The 20,778-nt window shown below is 41.1% G+C and overlaps 1 protein-coding gene across 4 annotated transcripts; it reads right to left on the reverse strand.

Moving 5' to 3' along the window:
- Positions 1–76: 76 nt before the first annotated feature.
- On the reverse strand, positions 77–19,321 carry LOC124151762. Of its 4 annotated transcripts, XM_048392172.1 has the most exons (13): positions 13,722–14,277; positions 13,008–13,169; positions 11,440–11,568; positions 9,493–10,842; positions 8,131–9,414; positions 7,636–7,752; positions 6,155–6,256; positions 5,274–5,384; positions 4,402–4,484; positions 2,929–3,024; positions 2,289–2,387; positions 1,534–1,628; positions 77–582 (listed from the first exon to the last, which is right to left on the reverse strand). In XM_048392172.1, exons 1-13 carry the CDS (start codon positions 13,755–13,757, stop codon positions 500–502), a joined length of 3,747 nt encoding a protein of 1,248 aa, XP_048248129.1. In that variant the 5' UTR covers positions 13,758–14,277; the 3' UTR covers positions 77–499. The 4 variants fall into 4 exon arrangements, with proteins under 4 accessions (XP_048248129.1, XP_048248127.1, XP_048248126.1 ...); XM_048392170.1 differs by lacking the exon at positions 13,722–14,277 and adding an exon at positions 18,951–19,321 and having other exon boundaries at positions 8,131–10,842; XM_048392169.1 differs by having other exon boundaries at positions 8,131–10,842.
- Between the last annotated feature and the right edge of the window lie 1,457 nt (positions 19,322–20,778).

The raw sequence follows: 20,778 nt of genomic DNA on the forward strand, positions 1-20,778 counted from the left end.
ATGTCGACTTCTTGTCAGTCATTCCATTGGTCGGTCAAAGTTCGCGAAAGGTCGGTCTGACGTGACCCGTAATGGGATGTCCTCAGATCTTTGTTTAGCGGTAGCGAGAACTAAGATCTGATTTTAATGAGATTGTATCAAAATGGGGACCCCAGAAATGGGTTTCACACATTGCAGCCACATGTGCAATTGAACCCATGCCTTTGGTGTGACTAGCAAATGCTCTAACACCGAGGCTACCCAACGCTCCAAGCGATACCCAAGTATCCCACAAGGACTAGGTGAATGCACATCAGACTCCTGTTCCACAAAGCGATCTTAGCGCTAAGAATGTCGTAAGCCTATGTTAAGGTATGGGAGCTACGATCATCTTAGCGCTAAGATTGCTTTGTGGAACAGGGCCCAGTTCTTATTCCTAAGTGACAAGACTGGTGAGAGAACGAATGCCGCTCAATGCTGTGTGGTGATTGAGAAGTAGATTTGGCAATACATGTGCCTGTTATCTCCATGCCTTGTCTGGCTTCTTCTTGGTCTTGGCCGCCACATTCACCTTAGCTGTAGGTTGAGGTTTGTTTGGCTTGCCTGCAATTCAGGTAACATGCTGTTATTTCAAGACATTTTCAAAGGATCATGTTTCTGCAAGTGAGTGAAAGATGTCAACACAGTAGTCAGCAATATTCAATTTTATCATGTTTGTTGTTTAACACCGCACTCAGCAATATTCCACCTATACGACAGCGGTCTATAAATAATTGAGTCTAGACCAGACAATCCAGTCATTGACATCATAAGCATCGGTCTGTGCAATTGGGATACGATGACATGCATCAAGCCTGACCACCAAATCCCTTTAGTCGCCGCTTAATAAAACTGATCAAGGTCTTCACTGACCACCTCCAGCAGGAAAACATCACCAACTGTAAGTCTTGATCTTTCCCCATAGAGTGGGACATAATCCAGACATGTGTACGCTAATATCCAAGGAAGCCCGCTAGTTAGCCTAACTGAGCCAGATGCTGCCTGAGGAGTGGACAAAACTCCCTCAAATTGTCATGGGGATACTGATTTGGACCATGCCACGCTGTAAAATAAACAGATGTTTGACCAACTGTGGGGGCATGACCCAATATTGATCAAATCACCTCAGATTTATTTTTTTACTACACATCCGTGTCACCTTTTTTGGTTGTTTGCATCTGTACAACATGTTTACTGCCAACATGTTCTGTTGATTGTCATGTTACACCTGGTCCTTCATAACAGGACGGAGATAATCGTAGATGGGACACTTATGCTGTTGTTCACTATCTGTATTGTCATGTTACACCTGGTCCTTCATAACAGGACGGAGATAATCGTAGATGGGACACTTATGCTGTTATTCACTATCTGTACTGTCATGATGAAATGACTGGCATGAAGAAACATATGGACGTTCAATTCCCGTCTCCAAGGTAACCAAACACATGCTTTGAGATTATGAAGCCCTGGTTTGTATTGTGAACAGGACCTACAGGAACACAGATTTCTTACCTGTGCTGGTTGAAGCCACTGTGGATTTGGATACAGACTGTCTTCTTGTCTTATCTGATTTCTCTGGCGCTGTCTTTGGTCGTTCTTTTTCATTTCTGTAAAGATTTTGCACTCAATATTAGTTCTTTTCTACCAGGAGTCAGCAATCAGCAAGATAACAGCTATATCACAGTAACTATAGTATATATGATAAGTCTGGACCAGACAAACCAATTGCTGATATGAGAAACGTTGACATACAGACACTGGGCCTCATTTAAGTCCAAGCTACTGATAGCCTTGGGTGCTAAGAATGAATTCAACCTCAGCAATCTTCCCTACATGGAGTTGTCCTCCTTTGGAGTAGTGAGCTTGTGAGAATAAGGCACTTTTCACACAGATTACATCTCTAATAATGAGATAAATACACATCTCTTTGAACAGTATTACAGTTATATCATAGCATGTCACTTTAATGTGAGAGGAAAACTAAAAGTGTGACATTTACCGCTTTGATTATCATCATAGGTGTTGCCACCCCTAAGGGAAGCAATTCTGCACAGCAAATTGCAGTGCTTTAGACAATTGGGCCGCAAGTGCCTCCAAAATAGACAGTGAAATATTCAGCACTAGCCCTCTCACCAAATGCAGTTTGTCCATTGTTAAACAGACCAATTGTGACGATTCTGTTGCCAAGTGTGTTATCATTACAAACATTTTCCGTACAGTAAAGGGGGATAAGTTAACATCAAACAAAGGGGAATAACTCTGGTTACCTTGGTGAGTTTCCCTCTGACCTGATGGGTGAGATTTGTCCCTGCAGTGGCCTTAAAGCTCTGGAGAAGAGAAAGTGGTAGTGGCGTCTTAGAGGACCACTGTGTGAAAACAAGGAAGTAGCTTACCATCCACTGCGGGCAGTGCCACAATTATCTACATCTTGTGATCAAACATGAGAGAGTGAATATGCTAGGCAATTATCCAATCCAATGGTTTATAGCATGAGTAACAAAACATGACACTTGAGGCACTATTAACCTGACCAAAGTGGAGAGCTTGTCCTTCAAGATAATTAAATTCTATCCAAACACAGCAGCCATTGGGGCCAATAGATCCCCATTTTGTTTCCCAATTACATCAAGCATTAGATACAACGGACCGTTTCCGCCCAAGAGTCATGTGGAAAGTGTTTACACAAAGGAAAACAGACTGAAACAAAGGAAAACAGAATGAAACAAAGGAAAATATTAAGGAATTCAAAAACAAAATTCACCGTTTAATGAAATACGTACAGCATCTGAAGTATTTCTTAAGATTTATAATACAGTCAGCTGGCACCCAAAATAACTAGAGTATGTTTGAGCAATGGTGTTTCCACTTTAATTTAACAAGAGTAAAGTGTATCACAGCTCCCCTCACCTCAGATCAGTTGCGTGAGCTCGCGGACTGCTAGTTGTAGGTGGCGCTGTTCGCGGGCGGGCAGGGACAGCACCGAACACAGACACCTCTGCTTCTCTGGACACAGTCAAGGGAACACAGCAAACCCCCTTTCAGTCTAACATAAACAATAATTCGAGGGTCTTGACACTACTTTAGACAGCATAATGCTGATAATGCTAAATATGGATGAATGACTATCACAACTAAGATCGATTGTTTGTTTTCTTGTTTGTTGTTTAATGCTGCACTCAGCAATAATCCAGCTATGTGACAGCGGTCTGTAAATAATCGAGTCTGGAACAGACAATCCAGTGATTGACAAAAGCTTCGATCTACGCAACTGGGATACGATGACATGAATCAACCACCCAATCCCGTTAATCGCCTCTTACGACGCATTTTACTGCAAGCATGGGTTGCTGAAGACCTATTCTACCCCGGATCTTCATGGGTTTCACACCTAAGAACACCTATCGGATGGTATTGTAGATAAGGTAACAATGGTATCAACTTAACTATATTCTAAAATGAGAACGGTGGAAATAGAAAACGAGAAATATCAAGGGATATCGAGAGATGTTATATTCTGTGTGTCGAGAGTCACATTGCACCAAGTCAGATCAGCTGATAGGCATTTAGAAGCTGGAAGAACATGAATCCATGACACTTTTTATGGATAGCAGCTTCTTTTATTCTTGGTCACGACGTTTCAGAGCTACTTCTTGCTCCTTCATCAGGTGAATGATTGTGTTAGTGTCAGCAAATGAAGCACCAGGTGTGTATTTCTCCTTGACACTCACTATTTAACTACGAATGAACACTACAAACAGATGTGACACTGATCGGTTAACTGAAGGCAAGTGTCTTCCTACGTGACCCTTCTATCATACGGATGGACTATGAAATGTCAGGTTGTCCTGTGTCTTGTACAAGGTCCTATTAGGCTTTAATGAATTCGTTATTAGATTTTCATCGTTGCCTGCCCCACTACTAAATACCACACATAATGGCATCACATCATATTATTGAACAAAGAAAATGCTTCATTTGTTGCTTATTCTTTATGAATTATTAAACTAAAGTCCTGTGTGACAACAATCAACAATCCCTAACCTGGTTTAACACCTTTGTGTTGAAATTGATCCTTCTGCACCTGTAGGAGATCAGCACTGGCTATTGCCATCAATGTCTGTGTTGAGAAGGACTTGTAAAGAAGCTATCAATACTACTAGCATAAGACAGTGTAGTAATTGTTACCATTGCTTACTGGTTGACACGGCGGATATCTTCGCTCGAGAATGTTTAGATGACACAGACACGGTCACTCACGGAAACAGTCCACTTCCCCACTATTGATAAAAGAATTAGAAAGACCCCACTGGCCAATACCTGTGACACTACGTCAATGGGATCCTGGATTACTGAAGTGATGTGTTTGTCATTAAAGGATACTGGGCTTTCCTCTTCCTCTCCATAGCCTTGAGTGTAGCAGTACTGATCCTGCGTTGGGAGGCCCGGACACTTCCCCCACTTGCCTACAGGGAGATAACAATAATGAACATTTACATTGCACTTAAATCAGATGAGAATGGCTGCTCAAAGCACTACAAGAAAGAATCATTAAAATAATTAATGTATAATTATGCATAGAAAATGAACATGAAAAAATACAAAAGGAGACAGTAATGAGGTTTTTAACCACTGGCCCCTAATCTAGTCTGCTCTTACAACACTGTTTGTTTGTAGCTGCACTCAGCAATATTCCAGCTATATTCTGAAGGACTGCAAATATTGAGTCTGGACCAGACAATCCAATGATCAACATTGTGAGCAACGACTCATGCCATCTGGGAACAATGTCACACAATCAACCAAGTCACCACTGGACCCATTAAGTCGCCTTTTATGACCTGGGGCCCGTTCCACAAAGCAATCTTAGTGCTATGATTGTCGTAAACCTATGTTAAAGTATGGGAGTTACGATTATCTTAGCACTAAGATCACTTTGTGGAACGGGGCCCCTCGGGAACAATTCTAAGGCGGCATCCCCACAGGGTCTTACAATATGAGGCATATGGGACTACTGCATGGATAAAGAAGACACTATTCAACATGTTTATCAGTGAATTAGTAAGTTTATATGTCACTGTTGGCAACATTTCAGCAAATTCAAGGTAGGCAACAAGAAGAACAAGCTTCACACATTGTACCCCTGTAGGGAATCAAACCCAATACACCATATCTTTTTGATTGCTTTACCATGCTAAGTTTAACCACTGGATTATCTGCCCATTCCCTAAACAACAAAACATCACTGCACTAACCTTGGTTCTCTTTTCATCTCGTAATTCTCTGGTGTGGGCAATCAAAGACATTCTCTCTGCCATTGGGATCTCAAAAAATATTTCATGTATGTCCAGTAGAGCTGCCTGCAGCTGGAACATCAAAGAAACATCTATACAAGCCGTAACAATGATTAAGTTGCACAAAAGACAAATGTTGAAAAATTTCTTCAAAGATAACAAAATATGATAAAAAGACATTAACGAGTGAGTGAGTGAGTGAGTGAGTGAGTGAGTGAGTGAGTGAGTGAGTGAGTGAGTGAGTGAGTGAGTGAGTGAGTGAGTGAGTGAGTGAGTGAGCGAGCTGCCTTCAACAGTATTACAGTTACATCAAGGCATGTCTGCTTGATGTGGGAGGAAACCCCGAAAGATGCAGGTCTTAGACATCAACCTCTTTGGTGAAACCAACAAGGATGGGCATGGTGCTGACATACCTTAAAACATATTCCAGCCTTAGAAGTATTGGGAGTTTGACAAGAGGACTAGTGTAACCCTTATTTCACTAGTCTTGACAGTTTGTAGCTCGTCCTGTTAGAACAAGACAAATATGTTAACAATGTTTGCATGTTCTATCAGTTTTGATCAGTTGCAATTTGTGGCAAAAGTGAAGCATTGAGAACTGGTTCCACATTATAGCACTTATCATTGCATTTTACCTTGTCCTCAGCACTATTTAGCTGTCTTGGGCGAGTAGACTAGCATGAATTTCGAAGGCTGATAATCTGGGCTTACCACAGATTTGAAACCCCCGATCAAAGGTTTCTTGTGTCATAAAGGAACCCGCCGCAGCGCAGCATACTGCAGCGCCTTAAATAACTAGGCCATACATTCCCCCTACGCTAAGTAGTTATTCCGGGTAATACCTGTGCGATGATTCTCTCCAGTAAGTCTCGGTCCTGGTTGGAGAAGTTTCCTCTTTTGATCGGTGTCTCAGATGAAAATGAAAAGGCGAAGTCCCTTGTATCCTGAAATATGGAACCAAGTCTTGTGAGAAGCAAAAGAATGCTGGGGACCTACTTACAACGAGCAAGAGTGCTGGGGACCTACTTACAACGAGCAAGAGTGCTTGGAACCTACTTATGGCAAGCAATAGAGTGCTGGGGACCTACTTACGACAAGCAATAGAATGCTGGGGACCTACTTACAACGAGCAAGAGTGCTTGGGACCTACTTACAACGAGCAAGAGTGCTTGGAACCTACTTATGGCAAGCAATAGAATGCTGGGGACCTACTTACAACGAGCAATAGAATGCTGGGGACCTACTTACGACAAGCAATAGAGTGCTGGGGACCTACTTACGACAAGCAATAGAGTGCTGGGGACCTACTTACGACAAGCAATAGAGTGCTGGGGACCTACTTACGACGAGCAATAGAGTGCTGGGGACCTACTTACGACGAGCAATAGAATGCTTGGGACCTACTTACGACGAGCAATAGAATGCCGGGGACCTACTTACGACAAGCAATAGAGTGCTGGGGACCTACTTACGACAAGCAATAGAATGCTGGGGACCTACTTACGACGAGCAATAGAGTGCTGGGGACCTACTTACGACAAGCAATAGAATGCTGGGGACCTACTTACGACGAGCAATAGAGTGCTGGGGACCTACTTACGACAAGCAATAGAATGCTGGGGACCTACTTACGACGAGCAATAGAGTGCTGGGGACCTACTTACGACGAGCAATAGAATGCTGGGGACCTACTTACGACAAGCAATAGAATGCTGGGGACCTACTTACGACGAGCAATAGAGTGCTGGGGACCTACTTACGACAAGCAATAGAATGCTGGGGACCTACTTACGACGAGCAATAGAGTGCTGGGGACCTACTTACGACAAGCAATAGAATGCTGGGGACCTACTTACGACGAGCAATAGAATGCTGGGGACCTATTCTAACTGGTAACTGCTATTAAATGGTATCCTTGTGGTCTTCTTATATATACAGTCTGTCACATCAACAAAAACTGTGACAGGACTAACGACTAAACTTGAATTGATATCACGACATGACAATGATATTATCATGCACTAGTGTGGTGTTTGCATTCTTGGCAAGATATTTAACAAGCTGGATCAGCTTTTTTGGCAAGTTTAATCAACTAATTTTGGAAGTTTGAACTTTCCGTTTGACATGTATAATCAGGGATTTCAACAAAAGTGATCAGGTATTATAGCAAGTTAGAATGAATTCTAATTTCTAAAAATATCTCATTTGCTTACCAGTCTGGAATTCTCTATACAAATAAACATTGATGAACATTGATGAACATTGATGAACATTGATGAACTGCATCTGTATAAGACAACCTGCACCTGCACCCTGATCTTACCTTGATAGTGACTAGAAGTTCCTGCACCTTCTCGGACTGCAAGAGTCGACGAGTCAGAAAACCCTTGGCAACAGCACAGATTCGATCAAACTTGGGCTTCATGTGTGGAGCGAAAGCCTAAACAAAACAATGTCACATTCAAGATAATCTAAGGGAATGATTGTTAACATACTGGAATTACATAATCTAAAGCCACATATTTTTAATAGGTTAGGTTAATTGATTTGACAGACCAACAAAATGAGAGAATACTGAGCCAAACAAAAACTTTATCTTTACTCGTCCAAAAGCCAGTGAACCATACAATGTGAAAAGTGTGGCCCTATGCAACTTCAATAATGAAATTCAAAGATGAAGTAGAATATTAAAATCCGCAAAAAAGGTTCTAAAACAATACACATTTTATATGAAACCTTCTAGAAATACACCAAAATCAGTTAATGAACTTGATTATTAGTTCAGAGAGAGAAAAAGATGCCAAAATGAGACACCCACCTCATCCGGGACAACCACAGGCCCCACTCTGCGTGGAAAAGGCGCCAACTTCATCGGTGATCGAAGAACAGGTCTGTACACTTTGGGACTTGATGCTTCTCTCTTGGTAAACAGAGCTTGTTTAGTCGTACTCCTGTTGAGTGAATTCATGCTGTCATTATGACTCAGTGACGGATGTGACCTGTGATGAGAGACATTCTGCACCTTGATCTCAGTCTGATCTAAGTCCTCACTGCTCTGGCTCAGCATCTTCCCCTTCTTTATCATTTCAGGAGCATTCTCAGCCAGGAAGTCCTGCTGTTCCCTCAGCCGTTGTTGGTGGGCCTCCACCTCCTCCTGCAGCAGCAGCTGCTCCCGACGCTGCTGCACAAACAACTCCTCCAGCTCCTGCCGCTGCTGCGATATCATCTGTTGGCGGAACATCTCCATCCTGCTTGAGTGGAGCTTCAGGATGCTCTCGGGGTCAGCATCCGGCATGGACTCCATGCTTTCTATGAGGGACTGGACAATACTCACACTGTCCAGTACCTTGTCATTCAACATCCCATCGCAACCTATTTGAGGTTCACCTGCAGAAGTTGCTGGAAAAAGTCCTTGTGTCAAATTTTGTCTTTGAACATGGGACAGGTATCTATTGATGTGGTCGACTTTAGCATCAGCTTCTGGACCTGGTGGCATTGGAATATTGATTGGTTTGATCTCCTCTTCAACTTCTTCATAGTCCAGCTGCCTCTGTAATGGTTTGCTTGCACTCTCCTCTGCATCTGGAGGCACATTCATTACCTGGTTTGGAGGGGTTTTCCTAGCTTGTACAGTGAGTCCATGCGAGCGCAGCAATACTGGAGAAGGCTCGCTCAGTGTATAGGAACCCTTCCGAACATGTCCTTTCTTGAATACTTTGTTCTCCACTTCATTTGGTTCTGATTTCTGGTTAAAAGATGAATGTTCCTGTTCCCCGTGACTTACATCAACTCGTGGAGCATCACTCCCAATAATGTTTCTAATGAAATGCCCTATGTCTGAACTAGCTGAATTAATAGGTAAAGGACCAGAAAAACAGCTGCCATCTTTTGACACAGTCATGTTGTCATTCCTGAGGGTGCTACTCTCGGATTCAGATGTCCCGCTGGTAAAGTTGGACTTGACAGAGGCTTGTGACTCAGAAACACTCTGCTTAATACTGGATGCTTGACTATCACTGAGGTTATTATCTGACTGACATGATAAGTAGGAGTCAGTGACACTAGGCTGGATGCTGTGGGAGCTACCTGATGCTTGGCTTGAATCGACTCTGCCACTGGACCTGACTGATGCTTGGCTTGACTCTACCCTGTCACTGGACCTGACTGATGCTTGGCTTGACTCTACTTTGTCACTGGACCTGACTGATGCTTGGCTTGAATCGACTCTGCCACTGGACCCGACTGATGCTTGGCTTGAATCGACTCTGCCACTGGACCTGACTGATGCTTGGCTTGAATCGACTCTGCCACTGGACCTGACAGATCCTTGGCTTGACTCTACCCTGTCACTGGACCCAACAGATGTATAGGACTCTGTTGAAGCAACGTACGCACTGTGGTGGGTGCCTCTCCTTGACACAGGCCTCTGTTCATTCTCCTTGTCGGAGGACGATACTTCCCCATCCTGTGAATACCCTTGGAAAGGAACACTTGGATCTCCTAGTGGAGATGGAGTAGATTCCCCATCAGGACTGAACTCAACCCGACTCAACATACTTCCATTCTGCCTTAAATGTAATGCTTCAGACATTGGGTGGACATCAGATTCTCTGGCCTCAGTTATTGCTGATGGTTCTGTGGTTCTCTGTTTCTCGGGACTCGGGCCTCTTGGGCTGTTAGTTGGTGTCTCCTCTAGCTTCCTCAGAGTTATATTATCTTCCACGGACTGTCTCGTTATTTCAGTAACAAAGTTGGCAAAATGTACAGTGTTCTTCAATGACTTGGGACTACTTTTGTTACTTTTCTGACTATCAACCGTACTGACAGAGCAATTGGCCGAACTGTGACTGGTGTTGGCGGTGCTGGCAGAGTCATTGGGAGAGTGTCCACTACAATCAGTCTGAACATCCGAGTTGACATTGCTCACAAATCCAGACGTGGAATTAGCATCTTGTGACACCTCCACAATTGTGTCCTGGCTATCATGGAACACACTGGATGTCTCCGAATTGTTCTGGCTGTAGTTGGCTGGGTTGTAGAACCTGGCCACAGAAGGCTGAGGAGAACCGAGGGAAAGTTTCAAGGCCGCTTGTCCAACCTCGCTCAATTCACTACTGCTTGTCGAATTTAAACTCTGACTCTCTTTCATATTCAGAGCTTTCGAAAGCCTAGCTAAAGTCTGTGATATCTGTTGCTGTTTTACGGAGGTCAGGGGGATTCCACTGAAATCTGTAGGCAAGGAAAAATCCTCCAAAGAGGCCAAGTCTGATGACAAAGAGTCTAACGTCATCAACCCGGGATCATCCCCTGGGTAGTGCTGAGGATCCATGGTGGCAAAGGTCATTGCAGCGTTGGTGAGCGTCTGCAGTGGCGTGTGATCCTGTCCAGTGCTACACAAGGTGCTGGGGTGAGAGGTCAGTGTCCCCGGGGGTATGTGTGGACGATAACCAGGGTCCCTCACCATGCTCTGATCATCAGCCGAGTGGGAAAAGTTGGATGATAATGTGTCCAGGTCACTCGTATCTGTTGGCTGGAAACAGTTATCTTATTTAATCATAGAACGGCCCTACTGTTGTGTCAAGACTCATTACAGTAAAACCCTGTTAAACTGGATGTATTCCTAGTGGAATTATCCCATCAACTATTTTCTGGGTAATTTTCAGGAGGTGACTAGTATTTCATTGATAACAGGAAGAGGCCCAAATGCTTAGTGTAACATTATTGCTATGAATGCATTTTTAAAATTCAATATTAAAATACCTCTTAATTTAGGAAAATAAGAACTGTAATAAAAATCCTAACTTTGAATATTTTCTCCCAATTTGCCTGCCAAGGGAACTCATTTTGGAATGCTAGATAAACCACTGTCCAGTCTAATAGAGTTTCACTGTATTTCAGCATATTTTACTCTAGATAGCTTTGGCAACTATTACTTACTTGTAGGCAAAAGTTCTTTTATCAGTGTTGAGAATATATTCAGATGTATAATTATTCATTTAATTCTACAGTTGTGACACAGGCCACACTAATGCTTGTGCAATTTCAAAATTTCATCATTGCCACTCGCATCAGGATATTTCTTATTTATATCAATTTTGTTAAGAAATGTCAACAAATGTCTACCTACCTGTGTATCATTGACAATATTCTGTGCCCTGGCCATAAGTCGACTTCGTTGACGAGATTTGATTCTCTTCTCGGTGAACTTGGCTTGGCGTTTCAAGGTCATCATCTCCTCCTTCCGTTTGACTGTCATCTGTATCAAGACTTGGAGTAAGTCTACTTGTGCTACATGAGGGCATTATGTCATTGTATATCACAATATTTGATGTATCAGTGATTTTTCTACATCGATATTGTATCAATACAAATTAATGAATATTGATTCTAAATTAATAATTCACTGCCACAGATCTGTATTAAGATTACCATGGTTGACAGTGAGGAGGCAATTCCATATTAAATATCTGGATCATCCTAGTTCATGTTTAGCATTAAACATGCAGGGCCCACATGCACAAAACGATCTTAGCGTTAAGACTATTGTAAGCCTATGTTAAAGTACGGGAGTTAAGATCATCTTAGCGCTAAGATAATTTTGTGCAAGTGGGCCCAGGTCTACAGAGGTAATTATTATAAATACACATACAGAATAATTGATCTTTTTACTCATCGATATACCAATATAGTGTGATACTTCTGGGTTGATATATCAAAACGAAAATTTCCAATCAATGACACCCCTAGCGTTATGATCCAGCAAACTGTCGAGGCATTACAATCACACATGGCTGAACTACAGCTATAACCAGTGTCACCGATGGGTTTTATATCCGTCGGCCATCATCACAGGGTCCGGCAACACAAAACAAATACCAGACTGTGAGACATTACCAAATTTTACTGGTCTGTTCCATTATAACTTCTTACATTCTTATCGAATAGAGTACTGTTATCTAAAAGAAAACATCATTGACAGTGTTGTCTGCTTTTTACTGGTGACCATACTCTCGAATAGTCATGATAGTGTCACACATTGTTCAACGAGAAAGTGTCACCAGTGAAATCAAATCAACCATTGACGACACTTCAACTGTCTGATAGATATTTGCTTCCTTAGTGGAGATCCCTGCATGTTTCTTTCTTCTTTAACGTCACACTCAGCTATATTCCTGCTATACGACGGTGGTCTATAAATAATGCAGTCTGGACCAGACAATCCAGTGATTGACAGCATGAGCATCAATCTACACAATTGAGATTCGGTGACATGCATCAACCATGTCAGCGTGTCTGACCACCCAACCCCATTACTTGACAAACATGGGTTGCTGAAGACCAAGTCTAAGACGGATGTTTTCAGGAGTATATTACTCATAACTTTAATGTTATATTTTATGATAACACTTATCTAAAATTATTTTTTTATGACATTAATCTGTGTTCAGTTTTTCAATTTTTGGTGTGTGAATAACCAGTACAACCTTAGGGCTGAAAGAATGTACAATGTAGGGTCAGATAATGCTTACAAAGTACATCATATTTATTAGCAGACACACGGACTGACAGCCCAAGACATATTTTGGTAGTCAACAATGGTCAAAATCTGTAAATACTGGAGAACAGAAATGCTGATCATGCTCATAATATGGTTAAAATTGGATTCAAAGGAAATCAGAATATCTATCTACTTACAACAGGAGGCAAGATTGGGATGCCATTGAACTTGATGCAGGAGACAAAGTCATCGCTGGAATTGGTGGAAGTGGAGCCCATGTGATCATATCTGTCCAATGAGAGCCTCTGACTCTCGAAGTAGCGGATCAGGTCGCCCATCATCAGCAGTGGAGGGGAATTCTAAAACAAAACAATATCTATCTACAGAGACCATATACCATATACCGGTAAATACTATGGTCTCTGGGTGGTTGGGTGGTTAAAGCATTCGCTCGTCACGCCGAAGACCCGGGTTCAAATCCTGACATGGGTACAATGTGTGAAGTCCATTTCTGGTGTCCCCCATCGTAATATTGCTAAAAGCGGCATAAAACAATACTCACTCACTATGGTCTCTGCCATCTAAAACATTACACAACAATGTTCAAAATTGGAGGGTTACCTGGGTTGTAAATTGTTAGTGGTTATATTATTTAAACATGTTAAATCTAGGGACATCAAATGTTTTTTAACTGTTAATAACATTAGGGTTATGACAACAGACAAGTACCCCATTACTGTTAGGCCTAATTATGAACGAAACAACACCTGTAGTAAGAAATCACTGATCAGGTCACTGTAAACATGTTAGATTGCAATCTCTTCTTACACACTACAAACATTTTAAAACACTACCAACATTTTCAAATCTGTGCCATCATTCAATAAACATGATAAACCATAAAAGCTTACCGTATACTTAATTAAGTACATGTTAGGTGCCGTCATGGCTGGGAATCAGTATATTCCAGTACAGGAATCCTGTTGGTGCTTGTGTGTTGTCATGAGCCAGTGTTGAGGAATATCTACCCTCTGTGAGTAAGCCCTGACTGGTGACAGGGGGCACACAAAGAGGCCTGCCTAATTATAGAACGCCTGTATGGACAAAGCTGGCAACAGTTCAAACTCCCCCTCGGTGTAATGTCTACATGTCTGACTCACAATACCTGAGGCCAACCCACAAGGACGGTCCACTCAAACTCGGGGGTGGTGGCATGGTGTGGACAGGACAACAAGTAAACAAACTGGATATACTTGAATACATCCTTTGGTTGTGTTTTATTAAGAAATTCGTCACTGATCTAGGTGTGACCCATCTGGGAATATTGCCAGTCATTTGTCATCAGGAAGAACACTGTCATACCTTCAAGAAACACAAGAAAGAGGTGTATCGCGTCAAACAATTATTAAAATATTTAAATGTATTGTAATCACACATGACTACCATGTTCGAATGCAGAAGTTACAGATAATTACAATATCAGCATGATCAGTAAACAAGACGATTTACTGAAAATGTTAAATGACAAGTCAGGAATAAACTACACATGGAACAGATGTCCTCTGTTGACGACTGTCTACCTGTGTATGACATGATAATACCAATCTCATTAAAATAAGATCTTAGTTCTCACTGTCGCTAAACAAAGATCTGAGGACATCCCATTACGGGTCACATCAGAGCGACCTTTCATCTGACCAATCAAGGCGTCGCTTACCAGATCTTAAAAGTGACAGTCGGAATGTGTTTTCTAATCATGCAACCTCGAAAATGTTAACGCGGGATATTCCGAACGACAGTTACGGCCCATACGACAGATTCTGTATCGCTTCCGTAGGATAAACATTTGAACAGAGGAAGCATTGCACAATACATGGAAAGCACTGCCATACAATCTCAACCATATATTAGACATTTCGGAATGTTCGTTTGTTCAGTTTTCAAAATTTTAATTGAGAACTGTGTCAACATATTTTTCAAGGGTAGTCTGTAATAAAAGTCGCCAGGTTGAAACAAGTGCCGTAAAGCTCGAGAAAGCTGCTTTCTAATTGGCTGATGTCGACTTCTTGTTAGTTGTTTCAGTGGTCGGTCAAAGTTCGCGAAAAGTTGTTCTGACGTGACCCGCATTGGGATGTCCTCAGATCTTTGTTTAGCGGCAGCGAGATCTGACTTTAATGAGATTGTGATAATACAGTCACCACTGCGTTGTGCTGTCAACTGATCATGCTGATAACTGACATGGTATGATCATGATGATAGTTGGTTGGTTAGTTGTTTTACGCCGCACTCAGCAATATTCCAGCTATATGACGGCGGTCTAAATAATCGAATCTGGACCAGACAATCCAGTGATTAATATCATGAGAATTGATCCACGCAATTGGGATCGATGACATGCATTAACCAAGTCAGCGAGCCTGACCACCCGATTCCGTTAGTAGCCTTTTACGACAAGCATAGTCACCTTTTACGGCAAGCATGGGTTGCTGAAGACCCATGATGATAGTTACTGGATAGGAACAAATAATTATTTAGAAGTGCACAGGTATCAACCCCATGGAACTGACACAATATTTTCTCATTCTGTTCCAATATTTGTCAGTCTACTTGTCTAAAATATTCTTATGGCGTAATTTTTCATACATTTTAGAGTTAATGTACTTCCCAGGCCATCATGTTACGATGACACACGATCAGCCAAGACACAAAGCCTGACCAACTCATCCACATTAGTTGCCTCTTACTACCAACAATACCAGTAACCGAAAAATAACCTATTCTAACCAGGTAAATTGGTTTGGCAATCAGGTTAAATTCTATCCCTTATGTTATTGGAAGTGCATGGCTTAGAAATAGATGTAAGATGGTTTGTTTGTTGTTTAACGCCGCACTCAGCAATATTCCAGCTATATGACGGCGGCCTCTAAATAATCGAGTCTGGACCAGACAATCCAGGGATTGATATCATGAGCTTTGATCCACACAATTGGGATCGATGACATGCATCAACCAAGTCAGCGAGTCTGACCACCCGATCCCGTTAGTCGCCTCTTACAACAAGCAGACGTAAGATGTAGATATAAGAGTCTATGCAACTTCTTCCTTTTGCCTTGTTATCATTACATCAAAGGTAAGTTGTGTTAGGTGATCAAATGTTTTTTGAAGTTGTTGACCACTCAAACCTTGATATTATAATATACTGTACTTGACGTAATAAGCGCCCAGGGCACTCTCAAAATTTTAAAAAAGGGGCTCTTATTAGAATATTATTTTTGTGAGAAAAAAAACAGAGTTGAAAGATCGTAAATTTAGTGGTTTATGCTGACAGCCTGAAATGTTTATATACGACAGATATATTTTTCCAGAATTTAATTGCCCATAATTAAGGGTGCATATAACACACGAGTGCGTTTTATACACAAATAAATAAGTCTTGTGTACATTGATCCATCGGAAGGGGTGCTAATTGGGATTGTTCACTAGCCAATTTAATATATTAGCAAATATCGCTGTTGAGGAGAGAAAATAATAAAAACAACAACATTGTTTCGGTTCATGTAACATGAACATTTAGCATAAACGACACATGCTTCGCGGAAATCAGATCGGTGCAGAAAATGAATTCTGACACGTGATCGTCGGATTTGGCTTTTTGTTCGTTGGAGCAAGACACGCTTTGCCCTCGTAGACCAATATTCGTGGTCTTTATAGAAACTAGTTGTCGTTGGACCAGTAATCGTGGTCTTTATAGAAACTAGTTGTCGTTGGACCAATATTTGTGGTTCTTAGAAACATAAAGTGTGTACTTGCACCTATAGTTAATTATTCATTCCTGCATTCGTGGTCATTGACCTCCCATAGTTTCTTTATTTTTCATTTAGAAGAGAATAACGTTTAGTTCCCCTATGTCATAGGAAGAGAATCACGTTTAGTTCCCCATATGTCATAGGAAGAGAATCACCTTAGTTCCCCATATTCATAGGAGTAAGTGAGTATGGTTTTACGCCACTTTTAGCAATATTCCAGCAATATAACGGCCAGGGGACACCACAAATGGGCTTCACACATTGTACCCATGTCGGGAATCAAACCCTGGTCTTCGGCGAGACGAGCGAACGCCTTAACTACTAGGCTACCCGACCGCCCCCCATTTTCATAGGAAGAGAATCACGTTTAGTTCCCCATTAATCATGTAATTTCAAGTGGAGTCAAAAAGACAAAAGGTAGACACGTGAACGTCGCCTTCCACTGTGCAGAAACATCGGTAGCAGAGCGTGGTTACAAACATCGGTAGCAGAGCGTGGTTTTCTGCTTATTGAGTGTTTATCTTTTTCTTTTTTAACCCTACTTTGATAGTTCAAACGGTTCAGGCGTTGTGGGCGCTTATTAGAGTGGGGCACTTATTACTTCGAATATGGTATTATATATCTGAAAATTCTGGGATGGGACATGATTGATTTATCAAACAGGTTGGTGAGATAGGACATGTATGATGGATCTGATGTTATTTTTGGATAGGCACCCTATTGCCTATGTTAATGTGTATAATAAATTATGGATTATCATGATTATAGCGAAATTGAATAGAATGATCACAAAATGGCCAGCAAGATAAGAGGGATCAGGCAAACTGCAGGACACTAACTTGACAACTTGATCAATCAAATTGCCACATGATGTCATAGCTAATCTGCATACAAATGTAAACAAACAGCATCTGACTGTATCTGAATGGCTGTCAACTCTTGAGATTGACCAAGTGCCTCATGAGTCAGCTGAACACATTTGGGCCGATGATCATGATGATGTCCCATGTGCATATTTAGGAAAAATAACAGCAACTTAGATGAGCAAGCACTCGACAGATTGCAGATGGATGGCAAACTGAACACCATGATGAACACTATGGCAACTATGGTTAAGGCTGTATTCTGGTATTCTGATACTCTGAACGTCCTTGCAGGTGCCAGCACCTGTCCATTGTTTCCATATCAAAGCAATGTCAATGTCCATCAAACAAAATCCTCCGTGTTACCCTCCGATGTTGGTGAAATCAAAGCCCAAGGTCGAATGACTTCACATGATTAATAGTGACGTAATCCACTGTTCATGACATTTTTGTCACACTGACGTCCCTTGTGTCCTCCGTGTTGTCACAGGGATATATTCATGCTAAATTAAATTCTCACTATCTTAGCTATGAAAACGATGCCATAATAACAGTTAATGGCAGACCTCAGGCTTCTGCAAATGATAATGGCCTAAGAAATAGCCTAGCCATACAGGAAAACTTCATTTCTAGAAGCGACATTTTTATATTATGACAGTCTTAGACTTTAGCTTTTTTCTATGTAGATCCAATGTCCATTGTCAGATGCTGCCGAGAGGTATCCCATCAGAGTAAAAGACAGGTAATGGTAATTTTAAATAGCCCCTTATCTTAATTTGCTGAACATATTTTCATGTACACTGTGACCAAATGTCATATTTGTAGAGCCTTAGAAGGCAACAGGGATGATTATCATGATTATTATAAAAGAATGATGTAGACATGGTAAAGTATTGTTATCATTCATGAACCCTTTATCATTAAAATCAATGGTCCCTTGTCATAACATAAATGTTTAATCTTCAATATTAAGGGGAGTCCAGTTGCAAAAACATCATGAGCCCTCAGATGACCTTAAATTTATATCACTTGTTATCTAACCAGTAATCTTGAGACAAAGTTTGTCTTTTTCCCTAATTTCTTTTAGACAAGTATGGATTTAAAATTAGCTGAAAGTCTTGTTCAATTCTTGACAGTATGGTGATGTCTTCAAGACCATGTTTTACACTGAAAACACACAATAGGTTATACCTGTACATATTAAACCCTGCCATGTGTAATGGACTCTACTAGCCAACAAGCGTTGTCCCTAACTGGAGGCAGTCATATCATAACAGTTATCGTGGTCATGGAGTACACTACAATCAGTGCTTGCATGCCCAACACTCACCAACATCACTGACATTTATGAAATACAGTACCAAAAGAAAACATCGAAATGATACTCAGCTACCTAGTCAATATCCATGAGTTTTAGGTTAGGTGGAAAACAGCTGATCAGCTGTCCCACACGATTCAAACATGTTCTTACCTGATTTTGGTCTCCCTCAATCATTTTCTTTTAGAAGAAATCTTGAAGTGTAACATGTAAAATCCAAAGTACATATGTCATGTTTCCTCAGCAAACTTCAGTTCAAAATAATATGCTCTATTTCATGCCTGGGTCTCCCCGAAGATTTCTTTGCAAAAATGCGCAAGTCTGTGCACGATTCCACAACATGTCCTATCACGTGAATATAAAATAGAATTAACTAAAGCATGCTTTGCAATTATTACAGACTCTTCTATTTATCTTCCTTCAAACCATAATTTTGCGAGAAATCATGTATAATTCATATCCTAGCATTAACTAATCAGAAATGATATGACATCGCGCCATTTTGAAACAAATGTTGATGCCACGGACCGTCTATATACACGATATCGTGCAAATAGTGGACCAATGCCGTGCTATATACACGACTGGAAAACTCCCTTCTCCGCCGTGAGACGCGAACGCTGATTGGTCTATTAATTTCCTACACACAAACCTGGTTCCCGGTCTCAGTTGCGCTACGCTACATTGTACATTACTCCCCAAAATGTTAACTCTACACTATAGTGCGGACATCGTTTCTAAAGAAATATATCAAAGATAATAAAAATTATTTACTTGTTGTTAAAATTGTAATTTCTTCTCTAAACATCTGTGAAGATATAAAGGTTTGCTGAGGTAGATAAACCAGGTATCACAGTTAGTTAAAAGTTTTGCAGTCGTACAGACATGTTGTGAATATAGAGATCATAAATATTTGGAGTAAACATACTTTACCAAATGAGATACTAGTTTAACGAATCAGAATATTTATAGTTTAGTTCTGTTGAACCAATTAAAATCAAAACATAATTTCCCCTCTTAAAATACTACGAACCTTCTGGTAAAACAAAATTTACGAACTTTCTGTAAAAGAGCAAGCAATCTGAAGCAAGCATCTATTTTCCCACGATTTCGTGCATATTATGGTAAATGTTTCATTATTTACACGATATATCGTGTTAAAGTTCTGTTATTTACACGATGTCGTGCATATTGTGAGAAATTGTCTGTTATTTACACGATGTCGTGCATATTGTGAGAAATTGTCTGTTATTTACACGATATCGTGCATATTACGAGAAATTGTCTCTTATTTACACGATATCGTGCATATTGGGAGAAATTGTCTGTTATTTACACGATATCGTGTACATTGTGGAATATGTTCTCCTTATGTACACGATATCGTGCGAATAGACACAGCCTTGATGCCATGCATCGTCCTCGGAGGTTTGTAAGGTAGACCCTGATTGGTCACAAGCAAAAAGAAATACCAATGAAATGTCTTAACACAGTTTACCTAAACCGGATGTTTACATCACATTTACTTTAATAGTGGTCAATGATTCCGTAAGAGTAGTAAAAAGCATTGGAGCATAGATGGCGTTCCGAAGGAGTGAGTATTGTTTTACGCCGCTTTTAGCAATATTCCAGTAATATCACGGCAGGGGACACCAGAAATGGACTTCACACATTGTGCCCATGTGAGAAATCGAACCCGGGTCTTCGGCGTGACGAGCGAACGCTTTGACCACTAGGTTACCCGAACGCCCGCGTTTTGAAGGAGTAGTGGAATATATATATGAATGATATTGTATGACATAATAAACACTTTACTGTTGGCAGAAAAAAATGTCTTTCTGGGCGCCTGCCTATACCCTTAAAGACAATAAACAAGGACTAAAGACAATAAACAAGGAGGGCTGTCGGGTAACCTAGTGGTTAAAGTTTTCGCTCGTCACGCCCGAAAACTCGGGTTCGATTTCCGGCAAGGGTACAATGT

Source organism: Haliotis rufescens, unplaced genomic scaffold (assembly GCF_023055435.1).
Source record: "Haliotis rufescens isolate VD_foot unplaced genomic scaffold, xgHalRufe1.0.p SCAF_11, whole genome shotgun sequence".
NCBI lineage: Eukaryota > Metazoa > Mollusca > Gastropoda > Lepetellida > Haliotidae > Haliotis > Haliotis rufescens.

Coding starts and splice junctions, on each gene's coding strand:
- LOC124151762 (XM_048392169.1), bottom strand. CDS start 13,757: ATGACGGCACCTAACATGTACTTAATTAAGTATACG. Junction 11,569..13,007: donor TCCCAATCTTGCCTCCTGTT/GTAAGTAGATAG, acceptor GTCTTGATACAG/ATGACAGTCAAACGGAAGGA. Junction 5,385..6,154: donor TGGAGAGAATCATCGCACAG/GTATTACCCGGA, acceptor TTGATGTTCCAG/CTGCAGGCAGCTCTACTGGA.